The sequence below is a fragment of the Chroicocephalus ridibundus genome, chromosome 3, assembly GCF_963924245.1.
Source record: "Chroicocephalus ridibundus chromosome 3, bChrRid1.1, whole genome shotgun sequence".
NCBI lineage: Eukaryota > Metazoa > Chordata > Aves > Charadriiformes > Laridae > Chroicocephalus > Chroicocephalus ridibundus.
Genome location: NC_086286.1, coordinates 54,932,518 through 54,960,122, shown reverse-complemented (window position 1 = coordinate 54,960,122; position 27,605 = coordinate 54,932,518). Strand labels below are relative to the sequence as shown.

The 27,605-nt window shown below is 41.3% G+C and overlaps 2 protein-coding genes across 2 annotated transcripts in view; one reads left to right on the top strand and one right to left on the bottom strand.

Annotated features, from left to right (window-relative positions):
• Positions 1–4,733, top strand: part of SLC22A3 (solute carrier family 22 member 3) — a 36,063-nt gene extending 31,330 nt beyond the window's left edge. The window contains exon 11 of the mRNA XM_063329208.1: positions 11–4,733. Within this exon, the coding sequence (XP_063185278.1) occupies positions 11–68 (58 nt within the window). The 3' untranslated portion in view covers positions 69–4,733. The remainder of the gene's footprint in view (positions 1–10) is intronic.
• A 151-nt stretch (positions 4,734–4,884) lies between these two features.
• PLG (plasminogen) overlaps positions 4,885–27,605 on the bottom strand; it is a 62,906-nt gene continuing 40,185 nt past the window's right edge. The window contains exons 21-38 of the mRNA XM_063329038.1: positions 26,576–26,711; positions 24,104–24,210; positions 20,494–20,608; positions 19,489–19,628; positions 18,790–18,910; positions 18,542–18,660; positions 17,470–17,632; positions 16,592–16,722; positions 15,669–15,834; positions 14,767–14,933; positions 13,725–13,873; positions 12,178–12,271; positions 10,524–10,644; positions 9,735–9,809; positions 9,243–9,383; positions 7,401–7,507; positions 6,393–6,538; positions 4,885–5,206 (exon numbers count right to left, since the gene is read on the bottom strand). Coding sequence (XP_063185108.1) covers positions 5,045–5,206; positions 6,393–6,538; positions 7,401–7,507; positions 9,243–9,383; positions 9,735–9,809; positions 10,524–10,644; positions 12,178–12,271; positions 13,725–13,873; positions 14,767–14,933; positions 15,669–15,834; positions 16,592–16,722; positions 17,470–17,632; positions 18,542–18,660; positions 18,790–18,910; positions 19,489–19,628; positions 20,494–20,608; positions 24,104–24,210; positions 26,576–26,711 — 2,360 coding nt within the window. The 3' untranslated portion in view covers positions 4,885–5,044. The remainder of the gene's footprint in view (positions 5,207–6,392; positions 6,539–7,400; positions 7,508–9,242; positions 9,384–9,734; positions 9,810–10,523; positions 10,645–12,177; positions 12,272–13,724; positions 13,874–14,766; positions 14,934–15,668; positions 15,835–16,591; positions 16,723–17,469; positions 17,633–18,541; positions 18,661–18,789; positions 18,911–19,488; positions 19,629–20,493; positions 20,609–24,103; positions 24,211–26,575; positions 26,712–27,605) is intronic.

Here is a 27,605-nt window from a genome sequence, read left to right as displayed (position 1 = left end):
GTTTTTTCAGTCATTTTGGTAAATGTGGCAAGAAACAGAAACACCAGGACACCAACTCTTATATTTGACCTTCGAAGGATGGCACTGAGCAAAGAACTGTGTTCCCATAGTGGGAATTTGTTCTGCCACCTGCCACTACTTCAAAATTTGCTGCAGAGTATGGATTGAGCTCCATGTTCCTCTTCTAGGCATCAGGACGTTTAAAACAAGGAGTGTATTTTTCTATAAATATGGAATAAATTCATTTTTTCTGAGTATGATGTTTGCAGGAAGGGAGGACTCTGTGGTTCTTGGTAGAGAACAGAACAGCTTAAAAAAAGATGCATTATCCAGCTCAGTGAGCTCTTATTTATTTCTTTATACATTTGAGACATTCGTTTATTTCTACTGTTAGCGTATACCTTTGGATGTGGAGACTTGGAAACGGTACTTCTTGTTTAAGATTTGGATGACTTTGGGGAAGAGAGGATGAGTATTTCAACCTGTTCTCCTTTGCCCCTGGAGAATCTGGACAAACAGAATATCTGATGTCTCAGGAAGGAGGATGCTGATCAGAGCAGTACTTTCTCTGGTCTGGAGGGATGGGAATGAGAGGCATGCATCAGGAGACCCTCACCCTGGTCTGCTCCTCTCCCCCAGCGAGCCTCTGCCACAAAAGCCCTGCTTCCCTACTTGTTCAAGGGCTTTCTGAAATGTGGCAGCAGTCCTCTTCCTCTCCTTCCCAGGGCTTTATGTAGGTGTCACATCCCACACAGGGCATTAGTTTTGTAGGTCAGGTCGTTCTGCTGCACATCAGTGCCTCCCCCCAGACCCAGCTGGGGTTCACGTGCCACCCCATTCTCCTGTCCCCTGTGTCTCCCAAGGGAAGAGCTTCTATCTGCTCTCCCCTGTCGGGTGCTTTTGCAACCCTCTCTTTCAAGAGATGATCATTTCCCTTCTAAAACATGCTCTTTGTCCATGGCTACAAACAAAATTCACTCTCCCTGGCCACTGCCAAGATGACCCCCAATTTCTGTCTTCTATCCATTATTATTTTTAGTCATCTTTCTTTCTTGGGGACAAATTATTTGGGTTGTTAACAGGAATGTTAAGCTGTCTTGGGAAGATGAGCAGGAGTGGTACAAGAGCTTTGGTTATGGACAGAAGTGTTAACTGGTCCTGGCTGTTTCACGCTGACATGTAGCAGAATAACTTGAATCTGTAGCTCTGCAAGCAGATAGCAGGGACAACCTGCCTTCTCTTTCAGCTGTATGACCTTCATCAAGCATTGGGTCCTGGCCACTGACAAGTAAACAATACACTCCTTATAGTGAAGGACATGAGAAGGTGTGGTGGTGTTCAAATAGTATAGTTACCAACAGAAAATTAAAAAAGAGAAAGCTGATGGGCTCTTGTAATGGTCTCATAAGCTCAGAAAACAACATATTTGGCATAAGCAAATATAGGACTGAGTTTTGGAGGTTCGTACCTTCATGAGTGGTGCTAACATTACTGTAAGCGCAGCTGAATGACTACAGCTCCAGTCTCACCGCCTTAAAAGCACGTTTAGGCAGGTGCCTGCACAGGGGGATTTCCTATGGTGAGGAGTATATTGTGCATGTCAACAGTTCCCGTCTCTCCCGGCCTTTTCCCAGCAAGTGCCCTGCCCATAGCACCAACCCTGTTGGAGGAAAACAGGACCTTTACTAGTAATCTCAGTCTAATGTTTGCATGCTTTGAGCAGTTAGCGATAAAGGGCTGTCATTTAAGGCTATTTCTAACTTCCTCTGAGGCATAGTTAAAGGTCAATGGGATGCACAGCAGAAATCAGTAGTGATGGAAATATATGAAACTAAATGAGCATCTCATAATATATCATCTGGCTAATTGGCGATATCTAGAAGACAACCTCAAACTGGAGCTACTGCTGCAGGGAGAAAACTCCTCCTACACCAACACAAGTCTTCTGCGGATAGCTATTAACTCCCTGGGACTGGCTGGCAGAGACCAGCCCTGAACTGGAAGCTGTGGGCTTGCGCTGGCCGGGTGCCGTGTCTCACCGCAGGGTGGGAGCACGGGCGCCTGGCCGCAGAGCTCAGCCCTGCCTTCCTCGCACCCAGCCAGCCCCCGCTGGAGGCACGGCCCTCGGAGAGCCAGGGTGAGGTGATCAGATGCGATGCCGTATGAACTGAGCCTCCCTCTTCTTTTTCATGTTTCTTCTTTGGGAATTTTAAATTTTTAAAATCAGTTTCTTAAACGCTACAGTAGTCTGAGAAGGACTGTGGATATTATTTAAAGCTACGGCTTGCCAAAGAAATGTCAGTATTATTTGCCAGCTGCTGCTTGTGGACAACAAAAATGTGTTGAGAAGTGAGAGACATGAAAACTTGTGTCTGGCCTTTCAGACTGTTCTTTGTTTTGCGTAGCATCAAATATTGCTCTGAAGAGAATATAAGTGAAATATTTCACTATGTAAAATGGCTAGGAGCAGCGTCAGAAGTTTGGATGTATTTATTTTCTAAAAATTCATTGTGTAAAGGACAGCAGGAAAAAGCCTGTGTATGTGTTCTACTTCTAATACGATAGTACTTAACAACTTTGTGTAGACCTTGTATTTGGCTCCTGCGCTAACTTTTACCTATAATAAGGGGATTTTGTAAGATGGGAAATCCTCCTGTCTCTGTGGGACTTTGGGTTGCCTCATGAAGGTTGTGGACTGGGCAGTAACCTGTTGCATGACCAGCGGTTTGGTGGCTGTGGGGTTACCCTGTTGTGGGTGAATGAGGAGAGATGAGGTGGTGGAAACAGAGGGAGAACTTCAGCAAGGGAGGACCCCAGGGGTCACCCGCTGGGGTCATGCAGACCATTGTACTGGTGGCTTGTTTAGAAAGAGTTATTGTAAATTCTTATGTGCCTCAAACCACTTAATACATTGAGCCTTAAAGGAAAGTCCTACAAACTTCTCAGATGGCAGTGCAGAGTTCTCCTGAATTGCACGGGTTCACACTAAAAGGGCTGTCACGACGCACCTCACTGAGAAGCACCTCTTTGGGAGGGAAAAACCACTGCCAGCTTTAGTTGTCTTGCTTGTGTTATGCTTCAGTGTTAGAGTTCAGAGGCTCAGTGAGAGATGTGATGTGCATAGCAGACAAAGGATCCCCTTACTGCTGCCAAAGACACATGTCCAACATGACCACAGAAAGCCACGAGCTGTGTTCTTCCTGCCTGCAAAGAGATTCCCCAGACCAACAAACCAGTAAATGTGCTATTTGGTCCAAATCTGTGCTGCCACCAAATTTACCTTGTTACTTCACGTAGTCTGTGTGAGTGGTTAGTGATAAGTGGCAATTTTTACTGCCATTGATACTCGCGCAGAAGGAAAAGATCACAATTTAGATGCCTTAAGAGGTTATGAGGTGGGACTTCTGTAGCTGCTCAGGTGTGCCTAGGCATTTCTGGTGGGTTTGGCAAGGACAGCAGGGATGGGTTTGTCTGCCTACAAGCCAGGTATTAACCATGCCTGCAAGAGTTCACATTTGAAGAGCTTTACAAAACAAAGACCAAGCTGCAACACAGAATTTCTGGTGCTCGGCAAGTACTGCGTGGATTTCTTGGCTGACTTAATGATTCAAATAATTAGATACAGAAAATATTTAGAAGGGTGTTTGTGCCCAGCGAATCCCCTGAACCAGAGGGGTGGGTGGGGAATGCTTCATCAGAGCTGTTCCTGCTCAGGAAGGCAATGCCCTGAGATCATGGCTTCTCCCAGAGTCAGACTCCGTGTATAGAAGCCTTAAAAATCATTCTGCCTCCTAACTCACTTTTATAGCTCCATCTCCCTTTAAGTCTATGGGACAAAAATAAAGAACTCCTAAGATGCAACCCATCCTTTTTGTATGTACATGCATACAAAAAATAAAAAGACAATGTAAATTAAATGACACGCAGCTTGGCATACCTGGGGGTGGACCTCTGCACTGCAGAAAGTGGGCTACACAAATCCCTGCCCTGTAAGCAGCGGTGTTACTTGGAGTGCACTCAGCACACCCCGGGGATGCAGGAAGGATGCCATGCAGAGCCGGGGTCCCCAGGCGCCTGTGGGGTGCTCCCTGGCTGATATGCAGGGGGTCTAGTACGGAAGTGGGGGTTCAGAGTTAGCACGTATTTGACTTTGGCAAGCGTGAGCCAAACTTTCCCTGGAAAGCGTTTCTAAAGGTCTAAGCTTTCACTTCCTATAAGCACAGGCATGCGTACATCATTTTCTTTCAGAGAAGAAAAATGTACCTGTAACAGTTATATAGTGAGATAAAGTTATGTAGTGAAACAAGTGGGTACTACGGACAAGAACATTTTATCATACACTAAATGCATTGTCATTACTTGATGTAATGATTGACAGTTACTTCTCTGTCTTCACTACAGACTAACTTTAGGGTGAGGCTATTTTTTATTCACTGTTTTATATCTTTGATGCAACCTTTGTACTTCTGCTGACACACAAATTTCCATGTCAATAAAAAATATGAAAATACAAACTAAACGTGTTTGCTTTTTTTTTTCCCTATCCTGTGTATTTAATGCTATTGGACATATCTGATAAAACTTCACGTGCATATAAGATGTACAGGGAAATTCTTCTTCGGGTTGTATCATTAAATTGGTAAAAGGCTCAGACAACTCATAGAAAATAAGAAGTATTCTCCTTTCTTCATTCACTGGAAGCACAATATCTTGGGAAAGTCAACCTTAGAATAAAAAGTCATTGTAGAACCTGATATAAGATTGAAATGCGGATGTCCAGTTACAGTTGATGTTGGGATTTTTGACATGTATTTCAGAGGTGGGTAAGTCTATTGTCAAACATAGCAAGCCGTAGAACATAGAAAGAGGGTAACACACCGTCAGTTGGGTTTCTTGGCATTAACTGTTAATTTATAGCGATTTAAAACAGATGATCATATTTATTTTACTTTCTTATGAATGATTGTAGCTTTAATATTGCACTTGGAATCTTGTATTCTAACGTGCATACTGCTTTCCAGGAGAGGACAGTCCATACCCAGGATCAGTAGTTTTCCATTATAGTCTTAATCCAAGGAATATAATTGGAAACTCGAACGTAAACACCAGGTTTCATGGGTTGGGCACAGCCAAGGCCCCAAGAAGTGACTCCATGTTGGACAAATTTATCTTGGTCCAGACAGACGAGTGGTCCTCCACTGTCCCCCTAAACAGAGAGAGAGCAGGATGATTCTTTCATGGACAGACCCATGTGTGAGAGTGTCATACTCACAGGAGGCACAGAAACAGAAGTATCTCTCGTGTGTGAGGGCCACACAAGTTATATGTGGAGCTCTAGCCAGAGAAGAGTTCTCTATGCATGTTGTTGAACACTTTTGTAAAGTCATCTCTTCTCATCACCCAGGTATTATATTTATTTTTGAAGTAAGGGGATTTGGTGAGAAGGAATCTGACTGCCCTCAGTAACTTAACTGTGCTTTCTCCCTCAGCCTCTTCTCTGAGGTCTTCACAGCTTCCTGTTGTTACTTGATGATCCAAGACCAAGTGAATGCATGCATCAAGACGTGTTTTAAGACATGAGTGCACACCCCTGGCCTGCTTGCCCATCACAGTGCTCGTGCCTAGGGTAGCTGTGCTGTGCTGGCAATGGTGTTGACCTGCTGGCTGGGGCAGGCAGTCTGCTGTTTTGATGCGTCTTTACAGAGTCTTGTCTATCTTTTCAGGGAGGAAAGTTTCCATCTTGATTCAGTACATTAGGATTTCCTAAGCCCTTTCCTCTAATTAAAGAAACTGAAGAACTCAATTCCAAAACCTAGGCTTCTGGAGAAAGCCTTCACCCCACACATGTGAGATGAGCTGTGGCCAACCACACTCTTCCTTTTCAGCAGAAGGGAAGTCCAGCATGCATTTTGCCTCACCTGGTGTGATTTTCACAGGCACTGACACTTGGAAATAAGCAGTTCCTTTGGGCCTTGATATGCCTGTATGGCAGGCTCCACAACATTGTTCCTTAACAGCTAACTGAGATGTCTCAGGTTGTTGACTGAGCTAGGTTGGACATTGGAGCTAGTCTAGCCAAGGCAAGCAAAGTGGTCTGGGAATAAAAACCAGACTGTTAGTCATTCTAAGTCGGCTTCCATACACCTGGCTCAGGCAGCCATGTTTTACCATGTGCTCTCAAGTTCAGGCTTATCTGGAAAATTAGCTGCCCCACTTCCTAGCAGCAGACGAGGGAGCAAGGGAAGAGCAGAATCCATGTGCATTTTTCAGTTCGTATGCCGCATGGTGTGGCAACATCCCAGGGCTAATTCTGAGCCTCTAAAGCCCAGAAAGAAAAGCACTATTTGATTTAAATGGGCTTACAACCAACTCGGATGCTCACAGACTCTTACCTGGCAGCTATCTGTGCCACCATGAATGTTCCCGGCACAGAGCTCGTGTTTTTTGACTCTACCATTTAAAAATTCAGGGCGGTTGCATATTTTATTCTCGATGACCGGGAAACCAGTTTCCTTTAAGTATCCATCACCACCAGTTCCTTTGCAAATAAAAACAAAACCACAATAAATGACAAAGGTAAATGAACATCTTCACAAAACAAACATCGAGATATGGATAAGCAGTAAAATAAGCATAGTGTTTATGCACTTTGCATATACTTTCTATGCATAATATGAAGTGATACCAAACCCAGTAAGCATTATCATGGTACTTATCATGCTCTGCCACCCACTAAAATCCACGCTGCAACGATTGACCTTCCTACACCCACAGTATACCCATATGGATCCAGTACCCTCTGATACTCATGGGAGTCATTCCCAAGCCATTTTATTTCTCTGTATCTGAGTTTTCTTCTCTGTGGAAGAAAGGAAATAAACAGTTGAAAATGTCAGTATGGGCAGAAGCAAGGAGGCAGAGAAAGTGCTGATGCCCTTCTCAACCAAGACAGAGTGGGAGATTTTGAAAATGAGTTATGTTTATGTTTGTGTGAGATCTGAATGAGGCTGGTTGGGAGAAAAAAATCATTCAATAGAATGAGCGAACCCACTTTCATGTGATTAAGAAATAGCCTATATCTAGAAAACCGTTCCTTCTGACTGCATGAAAGCCCACTTTGAGGAAAAGCAGAGTGGACTGAGAGGTAAGAGTTAGCAGCTCCTTAGGTCTGATTCTACTCTTTTAGTATTGATTTAGGCGGGTTCAGTTTACATGGCTCTGAGTGAATCTAAATCAGAGGGAGACAGTGGAAAGAATGGCAGCACCTGCTAAATTTTGATGAACTAGGTATACAAGCAAGCTTGTGTGGGGTGTTTTTGGCACAAAGAGAATACACTTTGGATACGAGTATATACCAATCCCCAAACACAGAGCTTTCAGATGTATTAAAACTCTCTCACCTCTTGTATCCCCCCAGCCTGTCACATAGCACTCCTCTCTTCCTCCTAACACAGCATTTTCTTTTGGCAAACAAACTGGGATTACATGATTGTTGATGATTGCTGGCCTGAAAGAAACAAACAAGAGACTCATACGGGAACAATTATTAGCACATTTATCCCTGATACCACCTTTGGGTTTCTGAAAAGATTTTATATACAGTCAGTCTTTTGTCTTTGAAATCCTGAGCTTCAGGTAAAGAGTTTTTCTGATGTGCAAAACTGCTTTTGTTTTAGGCTCTAATCAGAGCCTCAGAATGTGATACACAAAAGGAAAAGATCTGAAATAGAGAACAGTCAGAGGCTTTTGATTCTAAAATTACTAATATAAATACAAGAAAATGCTTTGACTTAAGCCAACGCATAGCCAACAAAACCTAATTACAAAGCTACTTAGGAGTATGAATTAGTGGCATTTAACACATAGGTGTTAGCTTGCTCTGGCTGCATCCAGTCTGACTATTTATAAATCACTCTCAAACTGTACTCCTAGCACACAGCAGAAGCCAAGTCAGTCTGACTTGCCTTTGGGTGCAGCTAAAGCTAGGTTCAATTAAGAAGCTACACTAATTGTGCTGACCCTGTGTTGTGGTTTGACCCCAGCCGGCAGCTATGACCATGCGGCCATTCACTCACTCCCCCTGCATCCCCCCAGCAGGACAGTAAGAAGAGAGAGAAAAAGAAGGAAAAAAAAACCTTGCAGGCTGGGATAAAGACAGTTTAATAGAACAGTAATAGAAGAGAATAATAACAGTAGTAGTAGTAGTAGTAGTAGTAGTAATAATAATAATAAAAGAATGTACAAAATACAGTGATGCAATACAATTGCTCTCACTACCTGATGATCGATTGCTCAGCCCATCATGAGCAGTGATCGCAGATTCCTGCCCCCCGGCCAACCCCCATTTATATATACTGAGCATGACGTCTATGGCACGGAATATTCCGTTGGCCAGTTTGTTCTGTCTGTGCTCCCTCAGCTTCTATGGGAAGCCGAAAAAGTCCTTGACTGATGTAAACATCACTTAGCAACAACTAAACCAATATGTATTATCACCATCATTCTCATACTAAATCCAAAACATAACAGCTACTAGGAAGAAAATTATCTCAACTGAAACCGGGACACCCTGTGTCTCTTTTGGACCTGCGTTGCAGCCACAGAAATCAAAGAACAAGCACTATATGTTCACATCTGCTGGCAGCTGTATGGATGTTTTCCTTTTGATTGCACAGTGCCTCGGCAAGAGTTTCAGATGAACGGAAACAGATAAAAGAAGGGCCATACTGGGTATCACATCAAACTTGCATGCTGTTTGCCCGCGCACTGGACCGACCTGCTGGAAGAGGAAATCTCCCCACCACAGCATGGAAACGGTATGGGGTGACATCATACTAATATTACAGCTTTCAGTCCTCATTACCTTATCAAGGTAGATGCGCAGAGGGAGAGAACCAGAGTGAAAGCTCCTCTAGGCGTTACCCCCTCCTATTTTGCTGCCACTGCCTCACCTCCCAGCAGCTGTCACCCAGCGCATTTCCAGCCTGGGTCACCTTCCCTAGCCCCTCCTCCCCCCTACCAAGGCAGCCCTTTCCCTTTCTCAAGCCCTGCAGCTGAATCACCTTGGTTTCCACCAGACCTTCTGCAGAAAGGGAAGAAAGAGAGGGTCTTAAATCGCTGATTGAACAGAGTATGTATAGAAAAACACATTTCCGCAACACCAGCAACCACTATTATTTTAAAATACAGACGAACCAAACTTGTCTTGTCAGAACGAAGGAACGCTTCAGGTGAAAATGTACCTGCTCAGTTTTAGCAGAGCAATGTCCGCCCTGTGTGGCTCCTTGAACAATTTCTCAACATCTCGTTTTTGCACTGATGGCTCTGATGCTCTTTCTTTGTGTAATCCAAGGTATACTTTATAGGCAGATGGCCGTGAGGACCTATTGGAAGTGATTGCACATGGTGAGCTGACGAACACACACTCGGGACATAGACCATTTATGATCTTATTGGGCACCTTGTTCTGCCAAAGCCAGAAAAATAAAGCCAGCTTTGACATAATTTCTTAATCCCTTATTAAGGCACATGAAATCAATTTGGCAAAAAATATCACCGTCACTCTTTGTTTCTTCCGTCAAAACTCTGCTTTAATGAATGGTAAATAGATTTGACTGAATTCTCAACTGTTAGCAAGCTGAGTCGAGAGGCAGCTCAAGTTGGTTATTTTGTTTCTTCTCTGATTTTCTATCTAGTGTAAGAAAAGGCTGGTGCAGGCTATAACAGATACTTACTTTTCTAGGCAGTGAGCAGCAGTAAGAACCCACTGAGGGTCTATCAGAGTTCCCCCACAGAAATGCAGGCCAAAACTGTAATAGAGCAGAAAGGCTTGAAAAGGGCATCAGTTTAAGGTGGGGAAGCGAATTCTACTGCGGTTTATCAGGTAATCTTTCTAACATGTATGCTTTTACAAACTAAAGACATCACATTTTCATTAAGAAGTAACACTTTACTTTCCTTGAACAATAGTTCTTACCGTGATGGTAGTGTTGTGTGGACATTTTTATAAGGCCTTGTAAAAATGCCTAGATCTTTGTTCTTAACCAGTGCTTCTATTACTGGAAAACCTTATGTACAGTGATGTATACCATTTTAGAGATTCTGGCTTTTATCTAGCTCTGATCACAGTCAAAAAGCTCTGCAACTGGCCCTGATTCCTATTTTTGCTAATAACTTTGCCAGTAGGATCAAGCACTCATATGGAAGGGCCAATCAACATCTGTACTAGCCATACTTCAAACTATTGCGTCTACTCATAAGATACTGATTCTACCGTAGAATATAGTGACAGACTTAAAGTCATTCTGCCTTTTAGTGAAAGTGTTTTTGAAATTAGTGGTTGTATCATTTCTATAGGTATTTATGACAAAACAGAGCGTTCTTGATTGTCTAAATGACCTTCTTTAAGACTAGCACACATAATGCACAGCCTTGAGCTATTTCTAAATTAAAATCAAGTTTAGAACGCTGCAACCACATGCTGTAGCATCCTGTGAGAGGCTTGCAATGGGGAACAGCCATACCTTGTCCGGAGACTGATTTGCCAGGGCCAGGAGTGTGGATGCGAAATACACCCAGCAACAATCCTTTGAGCACACAACTTTGGTCTGAACTTGGATTTTCCACACTCATACTGAGCAGGAGCTACAAAATAAGAAAAAAAAAGTCACTATAAGGAACTTTATCATATTTGCTATACATTCACTATCCACTCAGAAAACTAGAAGGTGAACCTGATACATTAATCACTTCAGCTTTTGATTCTTTGCAGGCAATTATATACCATGCATCACCTATATTTTGTTAAGTTACCTTCATCTGGAACACTTAAAAATGGCCGGCAATTTTTTTTCACATACACTTCTCAGTGGTCAGCAAATTACACATGAGAAGATCTCCAGTCAGATAGAAAAAAACACAATGGGAAGGAGAAGGAGACAGAGAGAAAGAAAAAAAAAAATTCTCCCAACATCTTTAAATGTACTTTTACAGACGCCAGCAACGCAAAAGCTGCACTGGCATCTGTTTTCAAACTAATCTTGGTGGTGCAGCATGTGAAATTCAATCACCGTCTCTGTGGAACAAAATTTTGTCCACTGTCATCTCAGGATCTTTTGGTACTTCACATGTTTCTGAGTTATTAAAAAAGGATAGGTCTTATTTAGCCATAGGAAACTGACTCTTATCAACACAGAATTTAGAATTTGTTGTCAGCAAAAGGAACTAACTAATGACATCAGAGGCAAAAGCCATGTTTTCTCTGTTCTTTAGCTGAACAACTGAACAAAAAAAATTTAAAATGAAAATGGATCTGCAAAATGGATACAATAACCATTTGAAAATGCCATTTTCCCCCCTAGGAGTCCCAGCCCAACACTTTCAATGCAATAGTATTTTTACAGTTACAGTATGTGCATGTTATAGAACATCTTTCTTTTCTCGTTTGCTCCATTTTGGGATTTTGATCAGAGCACATTTTCTGCTGCTCACAGCTGAAAGCATAGAACAGGAAGAAAGTCCCCCTTCTTTTGAATGGAAACTACCTCTCTTCCTGGAATAGCTTTTGTTGTTGACGGACATGAAAGGACTGGAAACCAAAATGTTGTAAAACTTTTTCACTGTACACTTTGTTGCACCACCTTGTTCAGAGTACTGAATGCCTTGATTACTAGTAACAGAGACAAGGGCATTTAGTTAAATATGTAGGGCCAGATGCGCTTTCCAGGTATATGATATGGCACGATATCATAGGAGGGAAAATCTGTTTTACTTCCAGGACAGAACCAGAGCCACATGAGCACGGAGTGCAAAAATTTTGCCGGGATAAGAGCATTCCCTGTTCAGCCTGGACACACACACTGTTCTGCCAGGTGACCAGGCAGGAGCAGGGGAAATTTCTGCAGGAACAGCCCTATTTTGAAACACATGGCAAAAACCCCCATGAGCTTCAGTGGTCTCCAGGTATGTCCTGTGCTGGGTATGGGGCTTCCAAAGAATAAACTCCATTCTTAAGACTTCAGACCCAGATTTTGAGCGTCACTTCCCCACAGCCTTAATTTCCAATCTAAAGCTATCACGCTGTTTTAGATCAGTCTTTGAGATCAATCACTGAATGTCCTCCAGTTGTCATAAAAGGTTACAGGAAAGGGAGACACTAGTCTTTAAAGGAATAATTACGGCACTTGGGAATGTCACAGTATTCCCAGGCTTTTCTTGGGTCTGTTGTGTAGCACCAAGGTCCATTCACATCTCCATCAGGATTCCTGCAATACTGTAACAAACAATAAAGACACCAGCTATTAAACAGGGGACAAAACATCCTACCAATGCATGTTTCAAAATAAAATCAAATTAAACTCGGGAAATATTTTTTAACTTCCTTACTGATAAGTGATTTCCAATTCCTTCCGTCAAAATTTATTTCATTTTTCTGTTTGCTCCATGATTTTAGAAAAAGATAATAAAAATTAAACCTCTTAAACTGTCTTCAGCCAGTAAGCTTCACTAGTGCAAGCTTGGACCTCTGAGCTCTCAAAAAGTAGGAGCTCTTGACCTAGAATGGGGTTTTCTGAAGCACTAAACTGTCTACTCCTGTTGTTACGGCAGCTACTAAGAGCAGTAGGGTCAGTGCTGAGGTCTTTTCACATCCATTCTGGTTGCATGACCCCGGGACAAGTGAGTGTTGTGTAATCTGCTCTTGCACAACTTGGTGACACCTATGAGTCCCAGGGCCAGGGGTGAGTGTTCACCTTGATGGGGGGTGCCTAGTTAGCTGAATCACTCTCTAGCTCTTACTGGCCATAGTGACTGATCTCTACTCAACATAGACACATCTACACAACTGCATGCTACCAGATATTTTTCTAGTTCCCTTCCCTACTTTGAAATACACACCAAGTCTTAGGAAGAAGGAGAAAATATTTGCTTCTCTTCCTCAAGAGTCCCTGCCAAATGCAACAACCAAAAAGCTATGGCAGGCAGCTCTTTGGAGGGAGTTTCGCTAATCTGAGCTGGAATTCAATACAGGGTATGTGATACCATCAGAGGATTGGCTAAAGCAAGCTCTAAAATCACATACCTGGAGAAAAAATAGTTCAAGCTGGCAACATCAAACAAGCTCTTTATACTGGTCACAAATCAGGCAAGTATTGTATATGGGATGTTACAAGTCTAGAGAACTAGCGATGAGTAGCTGTGTTAGGACTAGGGGGATGAAGGTCAGAGATGGAGAATGACTTACAGGATGGGTCAGATTCATGTTTATCCTTGTATGGTGGGCTGCATCAGAAGTTGGAGGGCTAGAGGGGGAATCGGTAGAAGATGGGGGCTGCAATCCATCAGCTATTATCTCAAGGAACTTGCACTGAACATTGGATCCCTTGCCAACTCACCCATCACTGTTACTACTGAAACCTACGACCCCAAGTGCTCTTTCTGGCAGAGATGCTGCCCACAGACCATCCTCAGTGGTGACGAGAAGCAAATGCCCATCTGAAGCCCCTTGGCTGTGCTGCAGAAGCATTCAACAGAGCTTCTGGGCATCTGTGTGTGCCACAGAAATACAGACTGTGCATGTCAACAAGAACTAGCACGATCATGTTCTTGGATTGAACTGAGGAAAATAAATTGATATATAAGGACTTGGCATGAAATGCTTGCTCGGGGACCATGAAGAAGATGGGTGAAGCTCAATGACAGCAAGTATTAAATGAACAGCTGCTTACGTTTTTATCCAGGCCTGCTTCTGGATGAGTCCCAGGAGTGAAATAGTCGTGGCTATGAGGTTTCTGGGAACTCCACTCTTGACAAGTCCTGCCCCTTGCAGTTTTTGCCACTGTGCCACGATAATCTTTACCATTATCATGAATGCAATCTGTGAAGAAAGAGGAAAAGGAAATGATTGTTAGCTGTGAGCTATTGGGCCACGTCCATACTTGATGGTGGTGAAGCAGAAATAAATTTGAGGAAATACGACTAGGACTTACCCGTCCTACATAATATGTACACAAGGAAAGAAGGACAACATAGTGTCAATTATGACCAACAATCACATTTTAATTTCCTTGCATTTTAAATGTTTTGTTCATGATCATGAAAGTCATAAATCAAAGGAGCTTCGATTCAGTTGATCCCTCGTGACTCCGGAAGCCAGGACCACATAGACCCCGCACTCATAAAGTCATTTCCTTACAGACACTGATATCTGGCCAATATTACATTTTACAGTAGGTGAAAAGCAGTAATACGTGCTTAGCCAAAATTATTAGCCTTCTAACCAGAAGAACATGTCATGGGAAAAAAAATAAAAGCTGCAGCGCTCTAACCATCTACTGCATAACAAAGTTGCATTTGAGCTGAAAAGCCAGTTGTCCTCTGTTGGGAAATGGGGCCCTGGAAATGTGAATGCATGGCACAGGAAAGGACTTTTTCGGAACAGTTGCCAGCAAAATGCCATCACCTCTATATTTGCAGTCATTGCTCCACAGTAGTGTGGAGACTACTAGCCATCTGTTTCCTTGCGTTTCCAATATTGCCAGATGTAGTAGATAAAAGATGCAATATTAATCTAAAATCAAATACAGAAACCCTGCTATAAAATTCTACAAGAAAGTTCAGAAAATTAAGAGACTGGATACAGTATTACATTAAATTCTGTAATTATGAAGAGTTTTCTGTATTTCATCCTCATTAAATTCTTGATGACTTTTCCATTAAAAACAGCTTACTGGCTACGAGCATTTCTGGGGAAGTTGAAAGTATTCTCACCAGGATTTGATTCCTGTGTTGTCTGAGGAGGTTTTGGTAAAGTCACTTGTATGTGGCCATCACATCTCTTCAGGTCACAATACTCCCATCTCACACTGGGGTCGGTGGTGTAGCACCATGGGCGGCTATCAGCATCTGGGTTTCTGCAATAATTCTGCCTCAGGTCCCTACAAATGTAATCATATTATATTCCCATCCATGCCACTGCTCTGAGGAGAACTTGAAAGAACGTTTCAGAAAGCAGGTCTGCTACAGAGGTACCATTTATCATTCATCATGTGCAGTGTGCAACAGAAATCCTTTTTCCAGCATAAAGAAAACATATGCAGAATATTTAAATATGCCAAACACCTATTCACTGATTAACACTTATAGTAGAATACCGTTTACAAATCCAGACAAGTAAATGCATATATGTATATTACAGATATAAATATTTTTACTTTTTCAAATACATTAATAGCTTTTAAGAAGAAATATCTTTTGCATTTCAGAATAAAAAAATAGTAAGTGTTAGGAATAAGAAAATAATCCATCCCTTCCTCAAAGCTCTGATGAACTGCAGACTAGAAAGCAAAGACTCATGAATAAGCCCATGTATAGAAACAGTTCATTTCAGTATAATGGAAAATTTATGAAAACTCTTAATTCCTTTAGAAGCAATGTAGAAACACACAAATAATTAGTCTGAAGCATAATATTGACAACTATGGTTTGTTTCAATATGAGGTTAATAGAAAACATATCCGCATTAAAATAGGAAGAAAGAGAAGGGATTATTTTTACCAAGTACAACCCCTTCCCAGTTTTAAAATCACTGTCATGTAAAAGATGACGCAAATCAAAACGAGCTGGTGAATAGTCATTGCCCAGTGAAACATGGAAATGGGAAATACACGTACGCATTTGGGAACTGGTCTGCGGTTTTATTGTGTCGGTGCGGTGACATTGAGCTCCAGGCTTGACATTTCTTTCCCGTGAGAGTGAAAGAAGCTGTGCCACGGTAAGTCACACCATTGTCTTGATAGCACTCCTCAGTAATTTGAGCCTGCTCAGGCACATCAACAGCTGTAGTGAATAACAGAAACCAGTCCCTTGCATCTTAATACTTTGATATTTACGCATGAGCATAGAAAGCCATCAGAAAACAACAAGCCAGAGTATTTCACTGACCGCCACAGCACTCTCTCTGTAATAGAATCATTCTCAGACTGTAGATCAAAAGGAAGACTTCCAAAAATGTAAAAATTTCATGATAGGCTAGATTAAAAGCACCGGTACATCAATTTTACTGTCATGGATGGGGATTTATTTCAGCTAATGATCCAAAGAGTTCACATATGGATCAAAATTTCTCCAGGGTAGGGGAATGTCTGTGGCTTTGCCACAGATGTGTGTGTGGAACAAGCCTGCCTTGTGTAAAGGGAATTTTCTTTTGATTGCTTTTTATGGAGTCCTGCTTCAGTGCTCTTAAATTACCTCAGGTTTTGCTTTGGATTCAGTTTTTCAGGAGCTGGCATGTAAAGCTAATTAACTTTTCCATGGAACATTAACAAATTTAGATGTGGAGGGAACCACCACTTGGCAAAAGGAAAAGACCTCTGTTACTCCAATTTTTGCTGAGCTACGTCAGTGGGGGACTTAAAACCTTCTGCACTTATCCACCAGAATGAACATACTGGGCTCCACACCAGGCTCAGGAGTCCAACGGAAACACAGCAATACTGAAAGTGACAGCAGTAATACAACTGAGCAGAATCACCCAAGATTTTTCAAAATAAACCATGATGACCCTTTGTTTACAGATTTCTCCTGTTGTTCTTACCCGGGGTCTCTGGTTCTGTCCCATCACAGGAAGGGATAGTGCAATATTCCCACCGGGCAGTTCTGTTGGTGGTGTAACACCATGGCATCTTCTCACCATCGGGATTTCTACAGTAGTTTTCCTCTAGGTTCCTGAAACGGAAAACGTGGCTAAGAGAAGCCTCTCATGGAAACCTAGTAAAAGTTATGAACAACAGGAGAATGTACCTTGCTGCCTAGTTTACTGTTGTATTTACTGGTGGGTAAGACTGCTGTCATTTACTGATGACATTTAGTAGATGAACAGTTGCAATGCACTGGTGTTTTGGATGTGCTAAGCCAGACACCTGCTAGACTGGTCTATACTAAGAGTATAAGCATACTAAGAGATTGTATTTCATGTAGTACTTTGAGGCCAAGAGCAGCACAGCAGAAACACAGGTTGAAAGAATCTAGCCCCAAGCAAATATCATAATTGCAACTTTCTTACTCTACATTTCTTTGCCTGAGCAACAATACAGTAAAAGGATGAACTGAATCATAGAATGGTTAGAGTTGGAAGGGACCTTAAAGATCATCTAGTTCCAACCCACCTGCCATGGGCAGGGACACCTTCCACCAGACCAGGTTGCTCAAAGCCCCATCCAGCCTGGCCTTGAACACTTCCAGGAATGGGGCATCCACAACCAGGGGAAAAGTCAATCAAGCAGAGCTTGTAAGTCAGAAGAGGAAACGCTGGTATCCAGGAATAAAGAAGTGAACAAAAAGAAATGTGCAAAAGAATTGAAAAGATGGAATCCAGCAGGTCATGAATGCTGGTGTAACCGAAGAACTTTGCAGAAGTAATTCTGTGCCTTGGTACTTCTCATGGACATTGAATAATGGAGATGTTTCGCTTACTTGCAGGGATAGTTTTCAGGAGTGCGAGCATGTCTATGGGGAGATTGAGAACTCCAGCGCTGACAGGTATTTCCTGATTCAGTAACAGATATTGTGCCTCGATAGTCGTCTCCTCTTCCTGATAGACACTGACGCCCTGGTGCAGGAACTGGTGGGGGTGTTGCTATTGCAGAAAAAGGAACTGAAATTTAGCAGTGCCTTCTAGACACATTAAAAAACAAAACCAAGAACACTATGAGTTTTATAATTAAGTGGGCTTTTTAGCTTTCTTGGCAGATAAGGTTTAAAGACCAAAATATTTGGAAAGTCCAAAGGCAGAGAAAAGATCTAAAAATATCTTAACTTTTCTTTCTTCCATTTTAACATCTTCACAAGCAGTCAGACTGCCAGAAGGACATTTGCATCTGCCCCTTTACAGTAGCCAAGACACAACACAACCAAGCGCTAGCGGCCCCATCAGAACAAAGCTGGAAAGTGAGAAAGTGGTAACACTGCGAAGAAAACTGGAGTGAAAGCAGCTGGCCCATCAGGGATAGGTACAGGTATAGATGCAGGTATAAAAGAGATGCACTCTAACTGCTGAGAGTTAGAGACAGCAAGGATGAGGTCTGGTGAGAAGCCCCAGGGAAAAGTGTCATGGCAAGGATAGGCCTTTAGGGGAAAAGGAAATTGAAAATGTGGAGAATTTAATTGGAAGAGCAAAACAAGAGCCAAAAGATTTTCAGGAAGACTGAAACTGTTTGACATCAAAAATGGAACATCAGAAGAAACACCAGAACCACAGAAATGCCTGGTCATGGAAAAACATGTCAAGGAGGGGAGATGTGCTCCAGGCAAAACCATTAGAAATGCCTGTGGCAGAAATGTCTAGCCTCAAAAGAGTTAACAGAGGTTCATTTCAAGTTTGGGTTTTTTTTTTTCTTTTCTTTGAGATCAGTCAGCAGTCTTTTATTCTTTCTTCTATCTTTGGGGCCTCTTCTACTTGTTCTACCTCCTCATACCACCCTGAATGGAACTGGTCGAGATGTCTTTGTGTCTAGATGTCATCTAGAAGTCTAGAGGTCAGACTCACTGCAACGAGGAATGTCACAATATTCCCAGCGTTTAGTTGGGCTGGTAGTGAAACACCAAGGTCGAGGTTCACCATCGGGATTACGGCAATAATTCATCTTCAGATCCTTCTCAGGAAAACTGAACAGGAAAAATAATTTTTGAAAAATGTCACTAACCACTGTAACAATTACCCGGTCTGGGGCAGGGACTGCCTGTCAGTCTTCAGGCCACTACTGATGATAAACAACCCATCACAGTCTGACTCACTTTTCTGGGAGGTATCCATGAGAGTGAGGTTGCTGGGAGTCCCAGCGCTGGCACTCAAGCCCAGATGCTGTTGTTGCAACTACTCCGTGGTAGTTTTCTCCACTGCAGTGCATGCACTCCACTGTAGGAGCAAGGGAGAAGGAGGACAAAAGAGACAGAGAGTCCCTGAGGACGTGCTCCATAAACACTGATACTCATCTCACGTGAAGCTCAAGAGCTTGATCAGAGCACAAGGCTGAAGGACAGACTTCTTTTTTGGCAAAGTAAAACCTTATTTTTCTTGGACTTCCACTAGTTGATTACATTTATAGTATTCCAATACAAAACCCCCCAGCATTATAGACTACAGTTTTTAAAAGAGCTAAATTAAAACTATTAAGCTATAATTGAAAATCTGTGCCTTGCTGCTGTCACATTTTATTGACTTTTTAGCAACCATCATTTGGTTCAATGATTATGATATGTAAATACACTCATATACCATTTTTTTATCTAGGAGAATAAAAGACTTTGTATAGTTAATTTGGGGTTTTTTTGATATCTTCCTCGTTGGTGTTGAAAATGTCTTTGGAAAGTTTCAGACTGAATGAAACTCAAGTTTGGAACAAAGACTCAATTAAAAATAGAAGTATCTGAATAACTTCACATTCTTGAACACATCTTCCAAAAATTGAAAGAAATCAGTGTATATATCCTGACCTTCACACTCCGGGATGTTACAGTAATCAAATCTGGTATCAGGATCTGTTGTGTAACACCAGGGTCCTTTTTCATCATTATCAGGATTTCTGCAGTAATTTTCTTCCAGTCCCGCATTGGGATATTTTTCAGGTGTGTAACTGGAACAGAATTTAAATGGGATTAGAGAATAAGGAAAGTGTCCCAATTGTTCAGCTGAGGATTCTAAAAATGAAATCCTTATCTGAGGACCATTTTGTAGATGTCGTTCATTAGAAGTCTCCTAATTGCTACTGTGTGCTGCTATTGCTGAAGAGTTAGAAGTGCCATAGCTACAGACTTCAGGAAATATGGTGCCTCTAAGGCCAATTCATGATATGCTAAAACAAAGTCACGTCTTTAATAATTTCATTTACTCCAGCTATTCAGTTTCCAGTAATTTTTGCTCAGCTGAGGTACCATGTAGCGTGTAGAGAAATGTCTTCCCTGGGAGAGTCGATGAGAAGATATTTGCTGGAATGGCAGAGTTCTCTGTAACCTGAATGCTATGCCTTCTCAACAGGAGGTTACTACATAAACCCAGCTGGGTGTTTTTCATTAGGTACAAGAAGTACTGCCCTGTTAATTGTCTGTAGGTTCACTGGTAAAATGATGTACATCTATCTCACCTGCTGCATATTATGCCTTTAGCCAAGAGAATAAGTTCTTGCCTGGGTGAGATTAATGGAAAATTCTTATTTCAGCAGAACCAGGTTCTTCCCTGTCTAGTGTTTTGTTCATTTAAGACCATAGAATTTAAATGCAACTGACAGTATTGACAATGTCCCTATTGACCATGTAGCCCCAATTGCAGGTCTCTGAGTTACAACTCAAATTAGAGAATTGTCTTATTCTAGGTAAGTGTAGAAAAACATTTTATAAGAAGACCTTGAACACCAAACAAATCGTTTATAAGACTACTTAACATATAAAAATGGCTTGGCAAAATTTCAGAAAAACATATAAGCATATAAAAAAAGGCCTTACTTTGGTTTATGGGGGGTATTATCAGCCCACTTCTGGCATGGCACACCTTTCTGAGTTTTGGCTTCTGTTCCTCTGTAATCCACCCCTTTTCCCTGTTTGCATTCTAGAAGATAGACTGAAATGATAAGTGTTTAATTAATCAGTATCATGACATGTCCATTAGATTTTAGCATATACGAAATCTATCTTCATGCTAATACATTTAAATACATTTGGTCATATTTTGACTTTCTTATGCCGTCAAAAATAGACAGCTCACCTTGGAAATACCTACTAGTTACCTGATGCCTAAGTTCAATTAAGTAGCATTGAAAAATTTATGTGAAAGCCAAAAACTTCCAAACCAGACTTCCAGATAAATAAGTGTGACACAACCCGGTTCGTTTGAGAATATGCTACAGTAGATTTAAATAATAAAATATGCTTTTAACATTTAAATATGCACTATAACAAAATAGAAACACATTCTCTTTTCATTGCCTCCTATGATGCTATTATACACTAAAATCAAACCTTAAAAGAGCGCCACTGGAATTCATCTGAAGAAGATAATACGACAGAATCACAGATGAATACACACAGCATTTTACCAGTTTAAACAAGTAAATTTTTTTAAGTTCATGTAAATGCGGATGACATTGTTTCATTAAAGTTCACCATTCCACAAATGAGATTTAATTAATTCATGATATGCTAAAACAAAGACTCTCTGCTGTACAAGATAAAATGGATGGTTGGTTGAAGGTGCATATTATAGATGCTTCTATACTCTTAGGTTTTGGAATTTAATAGTACCTTCATGAAAAAAGGAAAAGGAGGAGTGAAAGAATTAGTAATGAGATCCTGTCTTTATATAAGTCAAGGGCAATTTTAATGCTGAATAAGCCTGGGGTTTGTATCAGTAACCTTAAAAGCATTAAATTGTTTTAAATTATCAACCGTTACATTAAATGAGAACTGAAAGCTCAGTGCTGTAATTTTCTTCCCAGGAGGATGGAGAACCATAACCCCATTGCAGCCCTCCTGGGAGGACTGAACATTCCCCTTTCCGAGGGGGGAAGAACAGGCTTGCAAGGGAAGAACAGGCTTGCAAGGGGAGGCCCTGCCAAGGCATGGCTGAAGAAACTTGGATCTTGGCACATTCCATCAGAGCTTCTATATCTGCAGTTTAGGGACAGTCACTGTCAGGCAGCATGTACTCTGGCTTGGAAAAATAAGCAGGAAACTCATTTAACATTTCTCTGTGCACAGAGCATATTTCATCAGCCAGTTCCTCCTTTCTAGCTGCAGTGAAGCAATCTGTCTTTCAGGCTGTGACACGGATTGCCTCAATGTTTTTAAGTAGTGTCCAAATCAGATATTTGGGGAGACACAGTTTTGCATCAACTTTTCCCAGCATCAGAGTTATACCAAAGCTGACATAGAAGCAGAAGATTAATATAAATCTGCAGAAACAATGCCATTTTACACAGATCCATCTTGTCAAAAGTGAAAAGAACTCGTGTTTGAATCTGAAACAAGGTCCAGCTCTTATTTCTACCTGCCTGGTAGAATTGGCTGACTACCTGTCGTCGAATAGATAGTTAAGATCTGGATTTATAGATATACCTTTAGGCACGTCTTTATTTCAATGTATATATACGGGAAAGTTTACTCTAGAAACTTTAGCTGGAAGCCATTTGGATCCCTCAAACAATTTTGCAATAATTTAACATTAAAAACCTCAATAACTGAACATTGAATCAGTCAAGTGCTGACTCTTTTTGTTTGCATAAACTTTTGACCATTTGTATAACCTTTAGTTTTTTTCTGCCTGATGACAAATAACTTTGATCCCCAAACTCAACCCATGTCCCTTGGGTTAACTATTTACAAACAGATATGTGGATAACAATTCCCAAATGCTAGCTTTAATTCTTATTACTTTTTCTATAAGCCAGAGAAGGTTAACTTTCTCTTTTATATCACATACCATAGAAAAAATAATTTTTAAAACTCTGAATTTTATACCAAATGTCACCCTTTTCTTTCAATGCAATGATAAAGAGCAATTAGGTCTCATCAAGTAATTGCTTCAACTGAAAAAAACAATGTTGGTTTCAGCAATAGTATTGCAAAAGCCTCTGGGCATGTGAAAGGAACTTCTTTGAGTCTCAGGACAGCAGCAGGTGCTGGAGGCAGTGATGTGATCTGCCTAGGTAAAAGCTACATTTTCCTTTCTGTTCTGTAACAACAGATTTAACCGATGTTATCATTAGAATGGACACATGATTATTTGAGACTTTCTGCAAAGGAAGAGATGAGCAACAGAGGAACCATCTGCCACATACACATAGTTTGCGTTTTTCATATTCACTATACCTAGGTCCATCTTTTGTTTTCTGGAGGTAGATATGCAGTTTTTGAACATTTTGCTTACGTAAAACCAGTTTTTCACACCTTTACTGATGGGGTTCTGTTTGTCAAGAAATTAAAATCCACGCCTGTAACCTCAAAAGGCTTAAAAAGATGCTGTAACAAATCCTCACTGAATATTGCAGGACTCTTATCCAGGTTCTAACCTCAGCAAATCCAAGCAGTATCTCAAAAATAAACCAGAATCACAGTCTAACTCCTGATCACAGTACTGAAGCAAAATCAGTACGGATTATTTACATGTAAGTTATTTGTTCAGTCTTTAAAATTTGTTACTTGACAATCAATCTATTCAGTTTTCCTTCTACAATAGGAACTGCAGAACATTTCTCAGCATTACTTAATCATGATTCAGGGAACTTCCCATCAGCTTCTGGATATAATAAAAATACCTTATGTTCGAAACATTAAATTACCTATCAGTTATATATACAAGGAAGGCAGCTGGCTGTAGGCTTCAGAAAATATCAGGCTGAAAAGGACCTTCAGTGGTCCTTTATATATATATATACACTATAAATATATATAGTATATAGTGTGTATATATATAGTGTGTGTATATATATAGTATATATAGTGTGTGTATATATATAGTATATATATACTATAAAAATAGATCATTTTTTTCTGAAGCGTAGTTAACACTCTAACACTTCTGACAACATGTGCAACTAGAAGAACGTTGGTTTGTTGATTTGAGTCCCACCTAAGTAAACTGTGAATTTTCTTCAGTGATACAAATGAAATTATTTGGCACTTTCCACCATTTTTGCAGTCGGCAAAGGTCTGTCTCAGAAACTGTTGCCAGCACAAGCAGCTGTTCCCAGCACCCTCCGCAGAGACAGAGAAGGTGCAGCCACAGATTATTGGCTGGTTTAAAAGGAGAGGAGAGAAGGGACCCTTAAGCACCCACATCACTCCCAGCACCTTCTGCGTTCCCCAAGCAACGGTGTTCTTTTCTGCCTTGTGGATCCTACGATTTAGGGATCGGGAAAGACAATGGGCCACTAATCTGGGAAAAAAGTTGGTAGCACTGCTATACAGGCAATGCGGAGGAAACCAAGTGTTAGGTAAGGGCTAATCTACCCACTTTGTCTGACCCAGTGAAGGCTTAGCCCCCACTTACAATAGGGTTATATGAGTCCCACTGGAAAGGATATCTCAGTGAAATAATGAAAAAAAGACACAGACATACTTCTTTTTTCATAAAGAACTGCATTTGTTCTTCTGAAGATCACTGCTGTTTTGGTATTCTCAGCCAATGTTAAACACTGTTGGTCTTTGCTGGTGAATAAGAAGGCCCTGTTGAAATTAGGAGGAGAGAGCAATGTAAGAAACAATAGCTGAATGTGTGCATTATTTTCTTAAACACCTTTTCTAGTATTGAGTTATAATTTTAGCAAGCACTGCATTTCATTGATACTTAAGATTGTGTAATGTCTCACAAATCACTGTGTATCGCAGCTCACATTTTCAGTGGTGACTTTGACTCCTAAGTCTTCATACCAAACTTAGGTTGAAAGGGGGTTACACGAACAAATTATGACAGGGGATAAACAAGAAGTTTTACAATGTGCCAGAGACTCCAGAGAACATGCTGAAGAGGATATACACACAAGGGACTTTGACCTTCTTTCAAAAAAATTAGTGGTCAGTCAAGAAGTGAGACATTCTACAGTATTCAGCAGTTACCAAGAAGAGGTAAAACACAACAAGCCGGGACCTTAAATTACCTTGTGATAATTGTTCTGAGTCATCGTATGTGAAGCAATGTAAGCACTTTGTAAAACACAGCCATTTGTCTTTTCAGCAAGTACCTGGTCTGTAAGTCTGCAAAACTGGAGCAGATGGTGTAACCTTTACAATAGCCTCTGAAGAAAACTGCAGAGAAGCTAAGCGATTTCTACGGCTAGCTTTTCTCAACCAAAAAAAGGGCAATAGCGACATGGCATTCAGTGTAGGTAGGGTAGGTCTATATCAGGAACGTAAATACTGGCAAAGCCCATTCTGTAACCCTAATAGCAACTGGCATGAACCCGGTGTTCCTGTACTTGCAAATTGGCACAGCCTCTCTCCAAAGGAGAGGGATCACATCTGGACTCACTGGGTGCCTGTGAAGGGTGTCTGTGCATTTTCTGGGGCGTGCTGGTTGCCCTGGTTCAAAGCTATGCTGGGGACTGTTCCCTCCAATCCAATCCAGGCTCTCAGTAATGTTAAACTTACAAGTAGGGAAGTAGCGAAGAGCATGGTCCAACACACTCCTTGAGGCAGGACAAGTCTGAAGAGCTGATCTGAATTCAGTGGTCTGAAGCTGCGGTGCTGGCCTGGCCTTAGAGCTCTGCCTAACACTTAACTTTCTTCCTCTGGATCTTTCCCTGCCAGATAGCATCTCTTCTTTACCGATTGTAATAGATCTCACTAAATTGATTGGGGAGGGAAGGACAAAATAACCCTGATGTTATTGCAATGTCAGGTGACGGTAGGGTTAGACCTGGGGCAGAGGCTAAGGAATGATACTGTGTCTGAATATGACACAAAAGAGAACAATAATCCTCTGCAAACTATAAATATAAACTCTGAATATACCGACCTGCCCTCTCTGCCTTCCTCCCTCCCCTCCTGAGACAAGTTCTGCTGAAGCTCTGCCCTCACTGTGTGGTTTTCAGACAGGAGTAGGATTAAAGGGAACAAGTGATACTTCACGTACTCAGTCAGCAAATCCCTGTCATCCTTCAGGGTTACATCTCTTTCAAAATAGTCTCATTTTCCCTTTTGATTTAAACCACAAAGTTATAAAACACAAGTAAAAAGTCAGCACTAGGATATCCCTCCCTTGAATAAAAGCCCGATGGAGAAGCGAATGCTGGAAACAGCGCTGCAGTCAGTCAGCCTGCTGGGTTCAAAAAGGTACACTGCAGAAGTGGTAGATCTCATGAAGATTAGAAGAACATGCGAGGACAGCCTCCCACCACACTAACTGATACCTTTCCTCATTGCTCTGGGTGCCTGCTGTGCTGCTGAAGCTGGGTGGGCTCCAAGGCTTTGGCACTGGGGGCTCAGAAGCCTTAGGCTCAAAGCAACAGGCTCCCCTGAGGCAGGCGCCTGAGCAAAGGCCAGCGATACAGACTGGTCACCATCTTTCGTGCTTTCTAGCCCCTTGGGCCTGCTTAAATGCAAATGCAGAGAGAGGGCTTGGCTGGAAGTAAGGTTTAGGATCATCAAGGTTTAGATGGCCAGTAAATAGAGGTTATGTAAATCCAAATTAAAATTCATAATAATGGATGTATCTGCAAGATAAGAGGTAATGCAGTGAACATAAGCAATGCCGTTATTGCTGTCCTAAATTTCCAAGCAATTAATTACGACTTTTTATTGCAAAAGGAATGCAAGAGTCTTGACAAAACCATGTCAACCATGGCAAGCTGTGCATCGAGATATTATAATGTTCTCCAATAAAAATTCAACATAATTTTCTTAACTTCTCTATTTCCGCTGTCTTCATCCCTATGTCCCGGGCATTCTGTTTCTATACATCTTTTGTTTTTCCAGCAAACCTCAGACACACATACTCCTAAGAAATCCCTCAAAAGTTCAAACTGCTGATAAATAAGGCAGACCGCTCCATCATCTGCAATGAAAGATATATGTGGGAACCAGTGGAAATTACCTGCAAGTAAACCTATTTTCAGCTTCACATCGCTCTGCACATTCTTCTTGACTATTTGTCCTATATGTTTGCGCCTTCGGGTTGAGCAGCCAAGCTCCCTCTGTTCTCACATAGCTGTCTAGTGCGCTTCCTTGTACTAAAAAAGAGAGAGTTAAAAATGTGAATGCTGATATGATTGATTTAAAAATTTCATGTTAAATTCTTTGTCACCTAGTTGAGTAACATCATCATTTAATTGCTAGAATAATTGGTTTAATGGCGGCAAAATATGGGTAAATTTTGCCTTCCTAGTACGGTAAAGGGTAGCTTCACTGAAAACCCCATGTAAGGCAGGACAGAGAAGTAGCTTGAACAGTGCTTTGTATCATTCTGAAAGTCATAACAAGCAACACAAACCTCGGGTGTAAAGTGATGGGAACAGAGAAGATGACCCAAGGAGCGAAAAAAGTGAGGTGTTTCAGAAAGAAAATATTGGTCAGCTATAATTTGGAGAAAGTGGAGAAATGGGACTCAAGAAGGCTGTGAAACAATGATTTTCCATTGCTGATACCTACCCACGTGGAATGACTTCAGTTTTATCAGCCGCTCCATAGCTGCCTCTTTTCAAATGTTCTTGCTCTTGCAAGAAACAGGCTATCCTCAGTCACCAGGGTAATCACTGTGCTCATGCTCAGTTTATCACTTCTGTAATAACTCTGTATTGAACCCACTTAATAATCAAGGTAGCAGATGTTGCCCTCCATTGCAGTGAATTAACACAAGCCATTAACTTGGAAAATAAATTCGCCTAACAACCTCTGAGCTACAACCGCATGTGATATATATAGGATGTTAAAAGTAAAGCTATGCTTAGTGGTAAACTACAAAAATGTGCAAGTACAATCCTTCTTGTAAAGGACTTTGCCATTTAGTATTTTCTTTGTCTGTTACACCTATGCAACCTCTGAATGCTTAGCTATAGCTCACAAAAATGTGACTTTCATGACTTCCAGCTGCAGGGTCACAGAGTTGGATGAGTCCTGTGATTTTT